At 63.1% G+C, this 12,961-nt stretch overlaps 1 protein-coding gene across 2 annotated transcripts in view; it reads left to right on the forward strand.

Moving 5' to 3' along the window:
* Positions 1-12,961, forward strand: part of SDK2 (sidekick cell adhesion molecule 2) — a 180,786-nt gene that overhangs the window by 138,063 nt on the left and 29,762 nt on the right. The window contains exons 8-22 of one of the 2 annotated variants that reach the window (XM_037914340.2): positions 210-400; positions 832-915; positions 1,015-1,209; positions 2,005-2,121; positions 3,417-3,584; positions 3,888-3,990; positions 5,086-5,262; positions 6,446-6,582; positions 7,029-7,176; positions 7,273-7,413; positions 7,536-7,717; positions 8,298-8,413; positions 11,037-11,232; positions 11,554-11,652; positions 12,476-12,667. In XM_037914340.2, coding sequence (XP_037770268.1) covers positions 210-400; positions 832-915; positions 1,015-1,209; positions 2,005-2,121; positions 3,417-3,584; positions 3,888-3,990; positions 5,086-5,262; positions 6,446-6,582; positions 7,029-7,176; positions 7,273-7,413; positions 7,536-7,717; positions 8,298-8,413; positions 11,037-11,232; positions 11,554-11,652; positions 12,476-12,667 — 2,246 coding nt within the window. Of the gene's footprint in view, positions 1-209; positions 401-831; positions 916-1,014; positions 1,210-2,004; positions 2,122-3,416; positions 3,585-3,887; positions 3,991-5,085; positions 5,263-6,445; positions 6,583-7,028; positions 7,177-7,272; positions 7,414-7,535; positions 7,718-8,297; positions 8,414-11,036; positions 11,233-11,553; positions 11,653-12,475; positions 12,668-12,961 lie in introns of those variants that run through there. The other variant, XM_043528404.1, reaches the window with a different exon arrangement.

Consider the following 12,961-nt stretch of genomic DNA (forward strand, 5'->3'; position numbering starts at 1 on the left):
AGCCCTGCAAACGTAGAGGGACCTGATCCCTGGCCCAGAGCTGCTCTGAAACCTCCCTCCCCCTAGGACGCCTGGGTCCCCGTTCCCCTGCGGGCTGGGAGGCTCCGGTTGCAGGCGCTCAGGGGGGGTCCAATGGCACCGCCACCTGTGGGGGCGGGGGAGAGGGGCTGTGTCCGGGGCGGCTCTCCCACGCTTTCCTCACCCCCCAGGCCGCTGATGAAGCTGCACATCGTCTGGAAGAAGGACGGGGAGCCGCTGTCCAGTGGGCTCAGCGACTACAACCGCCGGCTCACCATCCTCAACCCCACGCTGGGCGACAGTGGGTACTACGAGTGCGAGGCCGTGCTGCGCAGCAGCAGCGTGCCCGCCGTGGCCGAGGGGGCCTTCCTCGCCGTGCTGGGTAAGGGCCCCGCTCTCTGGCAGCCCAGGCCTGAGGCCCAAGTGCAGCGAGTCTGGGGAGGCCTCGGCACCGGGTCACCGTACAGCCTGCAGGCGCTGGAGGAGCTGTGGCAGCCTGGCCAGGCTCCTGCCTTTGCCCGTTCCAGGCTCTCAGTGCCAGGGGCCGGTGGGGAGGAGTGTATTAGCGCCCGGGCGGGGAACTGAGGGCTGCCAGGCTCTCTCTGTCTCTTGGGCGCGCTCCCCAGGGCTGCACAGCAAGGGGGTGGGGCCCCCCGCAGGCTCTTGGCTGCCTTCAGCACCCTCCTGCGGCTGGGGCCCATCAGAGCCAGGCCCTGGGGGTGCCCCCGGCTGGCTGCTCCGTCCAGTGGCAGGGGAAAGAGGAGCGGGCTGCTCCGGTTGTTCCTGCCTCCAGCTCTGGGGGTCTCGTTGCAGAGCCACCCCAATTTATCCAGGAACCGGAGAGGCACGTCACGGCCGAGATGGAGAAGGTGGTGACCATCCCTTGCCAGGCCAAAGGTATCGTGTCTCCCCCCCACCCCCGGCGCCCTGCTGCTGCCCAGTGCCGGGGCTGCTTGTGTCTAATGCTGCCTCTCGGGGGCGCGCTTTGGGTTGCAGGCGTCCCGCCGCCAGCCATGGCCTGGTACAAGGACGCGGCCCTGGTGCACGTGGAGAAGCTCTCACGGTTCCGGCTGCTGGGCGACGGGAGCTTGCAGATCAGCGGGCTGGTGCCCGATGACACCGGCATGTTCCAGTGCTTCGCCCGCAACGCCGCCGGCGAGGTGCAGACCTCCACGTACCTGGCAGTGACCAGTAGGTGCCAGCTCTCAGCCCCGCAGGCCAGGGAATAGCGCCCAGCAGTGGGCCCAGGACTCTCGGCTCCTGGGCCTGTCGGTGCCTGGCACCAGCCCCTCGGGCGTGCCATGGGCTGGGAGCCCAGCAGGGACGGGCCAAGGCTGCCCCTCACTGGGAGACCTCCAGAGAGTATCTAGCTAGGCTTTGCAGGGAGTGGGGTGGGTGAGTCTCCCCGGGCAGTCAGTGCTGACCCCTGTGCGGAGCTAGGGGGCCTGTGCTGTGGGGAGTGGAGTGGGGATCCCCAGTAGGAGGTGCTGACCCCAATGCCCCAGTGTGGCGCTAAGGGGCGCTGTGCTGAAGAGGTGGGGATCTCGGGGTGGGGGGGAAGGGGGCTCTCCCCTGGCAGTCAGGGCTGACCCCAATGCCTCAGCACAGCATGCGGGAGTTGCTGCCTAAGGATAAAAGAGGCACTGCCAGCCCTGAGCACGGTGCCACTAAGAATCCCCAGTGCCCTTTCACTGCCCATCCCGTGCTGGGCAGTGCTGTCTGGCCCCTTGTGCAGCGTCGAGGGAAGGAGGGTGCCGGACAGCTGCGAGAGCAAAAGCCACGGGAGCGCGGGGCCTCTCCCCGAGCACCGGAGGGTGCTCAGGGTGGGAGTAGATCCCAAGCCCCTGGCATGGGTCAGCCCAAAGATGAGGTGCTGAGAGCCCGAGCGGGCCAGGGGCTGCCGCAGCCTGCTGGTAGCCGCTGGGTCACCCCGGAGCTGGCCCACGGGAGCTGCTTCACAGGCTTCTCTGTGTCTCCTCTGCTCAGGCATCGCTCCCAACATCACCAAGGGCCCCCTGGACAGCACTGTGATTGATGGCATGTCCGTGGTTCTCAGCTGCGAGACCTCGGGGGCACCGAGGCCGGCCATCACCTGGCAGAAAGGTAAAGGGGGCCACGGGGAGGATGGGCCATGCCCCAGGGCTGCGTCTCTGAGCACAGTCACCTGGGGTCCTTGTAGGGCCCAGAGCTGCGGGCACCCCAACCCCCACCCAGCCAGAGCCTATGGCAGAGCCCTCCTGCTGCCCCATGCATCATGTGCCCCCCCTCCGATCCCCTTGCAGACCCCTCCTTCACCTCCCAGCTAGACCTGGCCCTTCTCCCAACCTCCCAACCTTCCTGCTGCCAAGAACAGCACCCCCCTTCCACCTGGTCCCCACCCCACTGCTGAGGCTGGGCCCCCCTGTTCAGACGGGGGGAGCAGTCAGAGGGTTAATGCCAAGCCAGCGCAGACGGTGGTTCGGATCAGCATCCCGTGTGCTGGGGGGTGCAGTGGGCGTTGGTCTAGTGGTGTGACCTGGGCAGATCCAGCCTGGGGCAGGAGCTCAGGGCTAGGGGCAGCATTCTGGTTCCTCCTGCCCCCTGGCTGGAGATGGGGGAAGGAGTTGGGGGGAAAGCAGTGGGTGTTGCCCCAGTTCATTGCAGCTGGCAGCTCCCAAAGCTCTGTGTCATGCCCCCGAGCCAGAGGGCAGTGGGGGACTCACCTGGGCTCTCACTCCCCAGGCAGTGCCCTGCCTGCCCCATAACATCAGGCACGTGGCAGCCAGGCCGGGTCCCTTTGCTGCCGCACCCCCGGCATGTCCCCCTTCCAGGAGCAGCATCTTACCCTGTTCCCGACGTGCCGGGCTCACCCACCCCCTCTGGGAGGACACCTCCGGGTTACGCTGCTTCCCCCGCAGACCCCCGTCACTGCCCTGTCAACACCCACCGGGTGCCGGCTCTTAAGGCCGCAACGCTCCTTGTGAGGAGGTTCTCACTCCTTGTCCGGGGCAAAGCCCCCGTCGCCCGCCCCCAGCTGAGTGCCCGGGAGACAGGCAGTGTTTCCTGCTGGCATTTCCTGGCCAGGCCTGGGGGTCGGCTCGGTAAGCATGAGATTGAGGGGCTGAGAGCTTGGCTCAGAGCCAGGCACAGAGCAGGTGTGATGGACCCTGCCCAGCTCCGTCAATGCCCCTCAATCCGCAGCCCCCCTGTTCTCCCAGCCCTGCAGGACTCTGCAAACTCATGTTACTTGTGAGTGGGCTGGTTCGCAGGCAGGTGTCCAGGCGGGGAGGACAAGCCATTGACCCTCCAGCTCCTTCCCCGTCTGGCTCAGGAGCACAGCGCCGGGCTGGCTTACGGGTGCCAGGCTGTCCCTGGCCATCGCTTCCCACGGATGACGGGGCTCTCCCCTCTTCCCACAGGGGAGCGGATCCTGGCCAGCGGCTCGGTGCAGCTGCCACGCTTCACCCTGCTGGAGTCGGGCAGCCTCCTCGTCAGCCCCACGCACATCGCCGACGCCGGCAGCTACACCTGCTTGGCCACCAACTCCCGTGGGGTGGACGAGGCCTCTGCGGACCTTGTTGTATGGGGTAAGGCCGTTCCTCCTCTGCTGGCCCCCGCCCCATCTGCCCCCGCCAGACCCAAACCGACGTCTCCAGCACCAGCGCTGCACAACTCTCACCCCTGGGTCCGGTTTCCCCAGTGCCCCCTGCTGGCCCCATTGTGAGGATTACGTGGAGCTCGACCCCAGCCCCCTGGCATGGCAGGGTGGCGCACGACCCTCCCCGGCCAAGCTGTGACGCTCTCTCCTGCCCTCCGCCCCAGAGAGAGCCCTGCCTGGGCTGGCCCCCCGGTTGGCGGAGGTGGCTGCTCACTATGTGTCTGTTCCCCAGCCCGCACCCGCATCACCAGCCCCCCTCAGGACCAGAGCGTCATCAAGGGAACAAAAGCCTCCATGAGCTGCGGCGTCAGCCACGACCCCAGCGTGACCGTCAGGTACGTGGCCTTGGCTTAGCAGGGATCCGTCCTGGGAATCCCAGCTCCCAACCCTGCTCCCGGAGCTCCCTGCCAGGGAGTTTGGGGTCCCAGCCCTGCCCAAAGGTTCCTGGCCGGGTGTTCGGGGTCCCGACCCTGCTCCCGGAGCTCCTTGCCAGGGAGTTTGGGGTCCCAGCCCTGCCCAAAGGTTCCTGGCCGGGTGTTCGGGGTCCCGACCCTGCTCCCAGAGCTCCCTGGCCAGGCATTCAGGGTCCCAGCCCTGCTCCCGGAGCTCCCTGCCAGGGAGTTCGGGGTCCCAGCCCTGCCCAAAGGTCCCTGGCTGGGCGTTCGGGGTCCCAGCCCTGCTCCCGGAGCTCCCTGGCCAGGCTTTTGGGGTCCCAGCCCTGCTCCCACGGGGGGTGAGCAGGGACTTCCCTATTCCCCCAGGCAGGGCAGAGATACAGTGGGTGAACTAACGCCCCCCAGCCCCCCGGCCCCAAGTGTTGGGTAGGTGGGAGCCAGGGGACCCTCCCTGCAGAGCCAGAGACCCCAGCCCTGAGAGATCCGCTCCCATGGCCCCGGTTGAGTATCTGATGGGGGGATAAATCCTGCCTTGCTGAGGGAGCTCCCCTAGCCATCTCGGGTGTCCCCCCCCACTTCCGGAGCCACGGCATTTCAGCCCTGCACCGCCACCCGGTGCCCGACCTGGGTACAGCGCCTGGGAGGCTGTGAGCTGGGCCATACCCATGCCGCCCTCCCCGCCCCACCTGGCTGCTGAGACCCAGGCTGGGGGGTTGCTCTGAGCAAAGCCAGCATGCACGGGGCAGCCAGCGTGCACGGGGCAGCCAGAGTGCACGGGGCAGCCAGAGTGCATGGGGCAGCCCACGCGGCACGTCCCGCCGAGGGGCAGTAGGACTCCTCCAGAGCAAGGAACGTCGCCGCGTTACAGAGAGACAGGGCTGGGTCTGGGGGTTACGTGGGGGCTGGAACACCTGGGTTCTCCCCCAACTGTCGGAGGGGAGTGGGGTCTGGTGGTTGCCACAGGGGGGCTGGGGTCAGGACGCCTGGGTTCCATTCCCAGCTCCAGCCCTGAAGCCCGTGGTGGCCTTGCGGCAGGTATCTTTGGGAGAAGGACGGCGCGCCTGTGAGCGTGGACGGCATCCCGCGGCTCCGGCTGGACGAGGAGGGCACCCTGCACATCTCCCAGACCTGGTCCGGGGACATCGGCACCTACACCTGCCGAGTCCTCTCCGCCGGGGGCAACGACTCCCGCAGCGCCCACCTGCGTGTCAGGTGAGGGAGGCTACTGGCCTGAGACCCCCCCGACGCGCCCCGCCTGGGACAGCAACACTGCGGGGGCTCGTCCTCCCACGTAGGCGCCTTCCCGGCTTCCTGCCATGGCATCTCCCCCTACCCGCGCACCCTGCCTCCTCCTGCCACGGGGTCCCCTCCCGCCACGGCGTTCCTTCTATGGCATCCCCCCTGCGCAAATGCCCTCCCTCCTCCTGCCACAGCATCCCCTTCTCCCCTGTGATGCGGCTAACCTGGGCACCCTGCAGGCCCACAGGCTCCAGCACCCTGTGCCGTGGCAGCCCAGCAATGCAGGCAGGCTTGCCCTCGCGATGCCAGATCCCAGGTGGGTGAGCTCCTGTGACCCACCCCAAACGCCCTCAGCTCCCTGCCCCACCTCCTCCCTGCCTGCCCCCCTGTCATGGAGTCCCCGGGCAATGCTCTGAACTGCTCCCTACGAAGCCAGGCAGGACTCTGGGGAAGTCTCCTTTCTGGGAGCAGACTGTCACCAGGGCAAACAGCTCACACGGCTTCCACCTTCCTGGGTCTGACCTTGGAGCATTCAGCATCCTCTGCCCCTCCGTGCACTTCCGCTCAGGCGGGGTGCTGGGGAAGCCAGAGGGTCCTGCCCCCCAACTTCACAGTCAGACGTGACTCTCAGCCAGCCAGTAAAACAGAAGGTTTATTAGACGACAGGAACATGGTCTAACACAGAGCTTGTAGGTGCAGAGAACAGGACCCCTCAGCTGGGTCCATTTTGGGGGGCAGTGAGCCAGACAACCCCACCTGCACTTCACTCCTCGTCCCCAGCCAGCCCCAAACTGACTCACCCTCCAGCCCCTCCTCCTCTGGGCTTTGTCCCTTTCCCCGGCCAGGAGGTCACCGGATTCCTTTGTTCTCCAAACCCTTTAGCTCTCACCTTGCAGGGGGGAAGGGCCTAGGCCATCAGTTGCCAGGAGACAGAGTGTCAGCCATTTATGTACAATGGCCCTGTGCTCTGCAACAATTACACCCCCTTATCCCACCACCTAGAGACTTAAGAAATGTGTTGGGGAAACTGAGGCACCCCTACAGTATTCAGAGGAAACATTAAGAACAGTCCCACTTCAACACACCCCCGCCCAGGGCACCGTCCCCTCTGAAGCTGTCCCACTGTTTCCAGCGCTGGTTTCTCCTCCTCCTCCAGGCAGCTCCCCCATGCCCCGGAGAACCCGGTGGCCGTGCTGAGCCCGCTGGAGAAGCGCGCTATCAACCTGACATGGGCCAAGCCCTTCGACGGGAACAGCCCCTTGCTGCACTACATCCTCGAGGTCTCCGAGAACAGTAAGGCATCTGCTACTTCCACCCTGCCGCAGGGCACTGGGAGCAGGGCGCTGGGGCTGGGGAGCAGGCACAGGGGTGAGTGGGCCTGGCCCGCCCGACTGGGCTCCCCAAGAGGGAACCTGCAAAGGGCAGGGGGAAGTCCAGCTACCAGTGTGCGTGCAATGGCCATACACAGCTCCCTGGTTTGTGGCACTAACCGCACGCCATCGGGACGGGGCCTGGGGCTCTTCCCTGCAGGCGAGTTCGCCCTCCACACCCCAGAGGCTTTGCTTGCAGCGCATCGTGGAGAATGGCTCCCTGACAGCCGGGAGCCAGCCAGGGACCTCTGACAGCAGTGGGCGCCAGGCCAGGGAGCGGGGCTGGGGCCTATTGGCGACTGAAAGGACCATTTGCCCCCCAGCCCCGTGCTGGCTCTCCACTCCACCCCTCCCCTCTCTGTCCCGCAGACGCCCCCTGGACCACCCTCATGGCCAGCGTTGACCCCAAGGTGACCTCCGTGGTGGTGCAAGGCCTGGTGCCCGCTCGCTCCTACCAGTTCCGCCTCTGCGCTGCCAATGACGTGGGCAAAGGGCAGTTCAGCAAGGACACCGAGAGGTAAGGTGGGTCCGGGTGGCCTCCTGTGTAGCCCAGGAGCTGGCCAGGGCAGGGCGGGGGGGTCTCACTCCCTACCTTCGCTGCCTCCCCTCCCAGGGTGTCCCTGCCGGAGGAGCCCCCCACCGCGCCCCCCCAGAACGTCATCGCCAGCGGCAGGACCAACCAGTCCATCATGATCCAGTGGCAGCCGCCTCCCGAGAGCCACCAGAATGGCATCTTGAAAGGCTACCTCATCAGGTAGGCCACTGGGGTGGGGAGCCAGCCCTCCCCACCCGGCCAGTCCCCAGCGTGGCATCTGCCTAGCTCCCAGAAGGGAGCCGGCTGCCTGCTGGCCTGACTTGCCCTCCCCTTGCCCCCAGGTTCTGCCTGGCCGGCCTGCCCGTTGGCTATCAGTTCAAGAACATCACCAATGCCGAGGTCAACAACCTGCTCCTGGAGGATCTCATCATCTGGACCAACTACGAGATCGAGGTGGCAGCGTACAACAGCGCCGGCCTGGGGGTCTACAGCGCCAGGGTGACCGAGTGGACCCTGCAGGGAGGTGGGCGAGGAGGGGGGGGCTTTCCCCAGCTCCGGGGGGAAGGGGCTGGGTCTCCGCTGGCCCAGTCTGCACAGGGAAGGGCTGAGGGGTGCTGAGCCCCAGGGGGTCATGAGCCTGGCCTCAGCTCACAAGCTGCTGGGGGCCAGGAGATCAGCAGCGGGCTCCGGGCCCAGATCACCGCCCTGCAAAGCAGCATTTGCCCGGCTGCTTGGTCAGCCGCGCTGCTGGGTCCCTGGAGGGGCCTGGCCAGTGTCTGTCCCAGGCAGCCACCGCCCCCCAAGCGAACCTGCCCTGCGGTTGGGGCAGAGGCAGGGCTGGGCTCTGCAGTGCCTCCATTCCCAGGGACGTTTCAGAGCCCACTGGTGGGGGGGGTGCTGGGCTCAGCGCAGCTAGGGAGGGGAGCCCAGCCTGCCACTCCCTGCCTGCCTGGTGTCCCGGTGCCGTGGCAGGGAGGGAGGCTGCCTGATCAGAGAGATGCTGCCGTTGCCAATGCCTCTGACTACAAGCCCCAGGCCCAGCAGCACCTCCATCCCGCACCACGTCCCCGCCCCCATGCTAAGCCTGCCCTCCCCTCCTGCAGTTCCCACCGTGCCCCCGGGCAACGTTCAGGCCGAGGCCACAAACGCCACCACCATCCGCTTCACCTGGAACCCGCCCAGCCCCCAGTTCATAAATGGCATCAACCAGGGATACAAGGTAAGGGGGAGACGGGGGGGGGGAGGGGAGGGCTCCCGAGCTGCAAATCTAGCACAAGGCACAGGATGGCACCCGCTCCTTGAGACACCCACCAGCAGTACGGGCCTCATCAGCCTGAGCAAAGCTGGGGGTAGGAAACCTAGCGTGGAAGAAGGGCCTGATCCTCGGAGGTGCTGAGCGCTCCATTACATTCAATACATTCCTTTCTTCTCACACATTCACACTTAGCTACAGCTGGTCCATGTCTCATTTCCTTACCTCCCTAGGGTGAGAGTGAAACAGCATCTCCCTCTCCATGGGTCATCACTCGGGCTTGGACCTGGGACCTCCAGCACCAACCTCTCCCACTGAGCTAACAGAATAACTCCACTAGCTGGCAGCAGTAGTAGGCTGTTATCCTCAATGTGAGCCAGCTGCTACAGGGTGGGCAGGACACACTGAGCCCGTGTGTTGCAGACATTCAGGGCTGTACTAGGAGACCCTAATCCGTCTTTGCTCTGAACTGCGCCACCGTCTTGGATTCTCCATCGGGGGGCGAGCCGACAATGTGAACAAAATCGACAGCATCTCTGCCTAAACCCTCATTTCACACTCGTGGCCTCAAACTTTCTAAACCTCTTTCTGAGGAAAAGTCTTTCCTGTGTCCGCTTCCCAGATCCTGAACAAAAATAGCTTCCCTTTGCATTTAAAACCCCCCAAAAGCAGGTCTTCTAATTGAGTCTGACTATTAAAATAATATTTCCTAAGATTTAACACTTACACAGGAGCTCAGCCTCCGATGCTCTGTAATTAATTCCAAATTGTAATTAATTCAAATTTACATTAATTGCATTGAATTAAAATATTACACTTGTTTCTTAATCTACTGCAAAGAAGTTCAGGAATTTAATTGCCAACAAACGAGATAACCAGAGTAAGCAGGATATTTAACATACTTATTAAATGCCACTTAGTATTTTTGATTAGTATTTTAGGGCCTAATTAGTATCTAATTAACTTGCTATAGGCTATCTTCCATGGTCCCAATTTAATGCCTAGACATCCCTTCTAAATGTAACGCCATAGGGAAGCAGGCTATTGTGCATTGTTATCGGGGGAGTTAATCACAAAGCGTCAGCTCTCTGTTGTTTTGTATGGATAAATACAAACGCTTATTAAAACTCATTGAGTGTTTGCTTTGCACCATTAATTGATGTTTAATCAACTCCGAATAAATGAGAGACTCCGAATGAAAAGCTTTGATTTGGAGATGCGTTGGAGGGTTTGCATTGTCTTGAAGAGACGTGTGGGGAGATGCCCCCCTCCCCAAAGGAAATCTCTGTTCCCTTGGGGAAAGCAAAAACATCCCCCATGGCTTGTGAGTGAAAAGGCAGTGGGTGTCCAGTGCACAAGCACCTCAGAGTTCAACTTATTGGCTGGTGGCCGGGAGCCTGCGAAGTTTGTAAAGCCAAGTTGTTAAGCGCTCAGAGATTGCCCGGTCTCTGGGACAGTGGCCATCTCTTTGTTCTGTCTTTGTAGAGCACCTGCCATAGCAAATAATCATAATAATGAGGCTGTTTTAAAAATGTTCTTTATTGAAGGTTAAAAATCATATATTCAAAAATAACCCACCCACCCCCAACACGGCCTGTGTTGCTAACAACTCCTTTGATTGTTGACCACAACCTAGTTTTAAGCATCAGATTTACCTTTTCCCTGTTTTCTGGTCTGTTTTAATGTTTTGCCCTTCACTGAGCCCGGGCACTGAAAATAGTCGGGCCCCTTGCTCTGGGTGAGTCTCCTGGCAGAGCCAAGTGCTGCAGTGTTTGGGGGCCAGCTAAACCCAACGCTGGGAACCTTTCCACTGATATTGCAAAGCCGCCCCATTCCCCCTCCCCACGTCCCTTCTGGCCTGGCTGTCAGCGCCCTGTGAAAGCCAAACTCCAGCGTCATGGCCAGATGCAGGATCAAGCTGGGGGAGTGAGCTGAGTTCAGAGGAGATCCAGGATCTTATACCCCAAAAGTCACACTAGCTAGAAACACGGACTCATCAGAAACAAACTCCTGTTGCCTGACCGTTGCTGCCAAGGTCACGACTCTGCAACAGCTGAAAGGAGATTAACGCGTCCTTGGCTTATCTATCACCATCTGGCTCTGTCTACCCTTGTCACACCTTCCCGTCTGTCTAATTAAGTATCGGGGCAGGTTACCAAGGGAGGTTGTAAATTCTCCATCACTGTGTCTTTGAATGCAGACTGAAAGATACTGTGCTAGTCAGGCACAAATGATTGAGCTTAATGTGGGGATTGCTGGGCGAGGGTCTCTGGCCTGTGTTACGGAGGAGGTCAGAAAGACTTGATGCCCAGAATGGGCCTCTCTGGCCTTGAAATCCCACTCCCCGCATACACCCTGCTAGCTAGCTGGAATTGCTTGTGGAGCCCCCACACGGGCAGCCCTTCCTGCTGTGGGGCTGGGGCAGTGACCCGGCTTCTTGGCGTCCCTCTGTGATCAGTGGACGCCCCGGGCGTTTCCGTCACTCATGACCCGTCCTTTGGGAGGAAAGGCGACTGAAGGGGCAGCTGTGGGCTGAGGGCTGGTTCTCACCCCCACGCGGGGCCGGGACACTGTTGTTTTTCACCCCTAGCTGATCGCGTGGGAGCCGGAGCAGGAGGAGGAGGTGACAGTGGTGACGGTGAGGCCCAACTTCCAGGACAGCATCCACGTGGGCTACATCGGAGGCCTGAAGAAGTTCACGGAGTACTTCACCTCGGTGGTGTGCTTCACCACGCCGGGGGACGGCCCGCGCAGCCCGCCGCAGCTGGTGCGCACCCACGAGGACGGTACGGGGAGGCCTTGCATTCCCTTGGGACATAGGGTGGGGTGGGCAGCCCAGCTCCCAGAGGCTCCTGCAGAGCCAGGGACCTGGGCCCTAGAACCTCCCCCTACTCACCATGGGGGATACCCCGGGGAGAATCCCGCTCACTCCAGTTCACCACGGGGGATACCTCAGGGAGACCCCCGCTCGCTCCAGCTCACCATTCGCTTTCACTGGCCAGCGCCCTGGGGAGACCCCAGTTCACCTCGGCCTGGCTGCTCAGCGGGTGCTGAGATGTGCGCTGCTTGCTCCACTCTAACTCTTGGCGTTGGGGTTTTTTGGGCAGCACCTGGCCCCGTGGGGCACCTCAGCTTCAGCGACATCCTGGACACGTCGCTGAAGGTCAGCTGGCAGGAGCCCCTGGAGAAGAACGGCATCCTGACCGGTAAGGAGCTCCCGGGAGGCTGCTCGCCGGACTCTCCCCCGGCCCAGCTGAGCTGCAGGCCCGGTGCGATCAGCACGGCTCCGTGCTTCCAAACAGTGGCAGCCTGGTGCTGCCCAAGGCCGCAGCCGGGAACACGCTCTGGGACGCGGGACAGTCCTGTCTCCCCAGCCCCCCAACGCCTTCCTTCCCGCATGGTGGGGGCCTAACGTCCTTGCAGCTGCTGCTGTTCTCCTGGGGTGCTTCAGTTACCCCATTTCCACCCCGCTCCCCTCAGCCCCAGTTTCCACATCCCAGCCACATCTGGCTCCCTCCACGTCAGGGAGTGCCAAGGAGATGCTGGCATGGCCAGGGCAGTGCCCGCCACACTGGGCAGATGTTGCTATGGACGATGGTGGAGAACCGGCAAACACTTGATGGAGAATTCAGGGCAGGAGCCGTCGGATGGAACCTTCCCAACCCCCCATGCGGCTTGAACATCCCACTCCTTGTGCCCGAACCGCAGAGGAGTTGGCAAGCGAGAGGTGTGGGGCAGAAGGGACCAGCGCTGGCTCGAGGAGCTGTCTGTGCGCCCTTCGGCCTCTGGCTAGTGGCCCCTTGCGCCGGGCTGTCAGGCTACTGGGGAGATCTGTGAAGTGAGGCCCCTCTGCCGGCAAAGCATGGGGGTGACACTACATTGGCTGGGGCCCACGCGGTGGCCTGGGGAGGGGTGCGGGCAAGTTGAAGGGAGTCTCCCCCCCGGGGTGGGGGGGGGCGGGGAAGTTTCCCGCAATGGGGCGTAGAGCGTGACACCCATGTGCCCATGTGGCTGGGTTGTGTTTTGCAGGCTACCGGATCTCCTGGGAGGAGTACAACCGCACCAACACGCGGGTGACGCACTACCTGCCCAACGTCACCCTGGAGTACCGCGTCACCGGCCTCACCGCCCTCACCACCTACACCATCGAGGTGGCCGCCATGACGTCCAAGGGGCAGGGCCAGGTGTCCTCCTCCACCATCTCCTCCGGGGTGCCTCCAGGTAAACCTGGCTCCCAGCCCCCTTCTGCTCCTGTCACCACCCTCCCTCTGGCTTCCGGCAGAGGACGAGCAGGCCCTGGGTCAAGGGCACCCCATGAAGAATGCGCTGGGAGCGGGTCTGGAGCAGGGGCGGCACAGGGCAGGAGTAGCCATCGGCCAGGCCCGGCCACTCGTCCTGGGGGTGACTCTGCCCTATCGCTGCCGGGGCGTGTGCATGACGCTCCGGTGGCTGTGCTGTTCTCCCCTACCATCTCCCCTCGCTGCTGCCGCGGGTGGGGTGCCCAGGATGGGAGGG

The sequence above is a fragment of the Chelonia mydas genome, chromosome 14 (assembly GCF_015237465.2).
Source record: "Chelonia mydas isolate rCheMyd1 chromosome 14, rCheMyd1.pri.v2, whole genome shotgun sequence".
Lineage (NCBI taxonomy): Eukaryota > Metazoa > Chordata > Testudines > Cheloniidae > Chelonia > Chelonia mydas.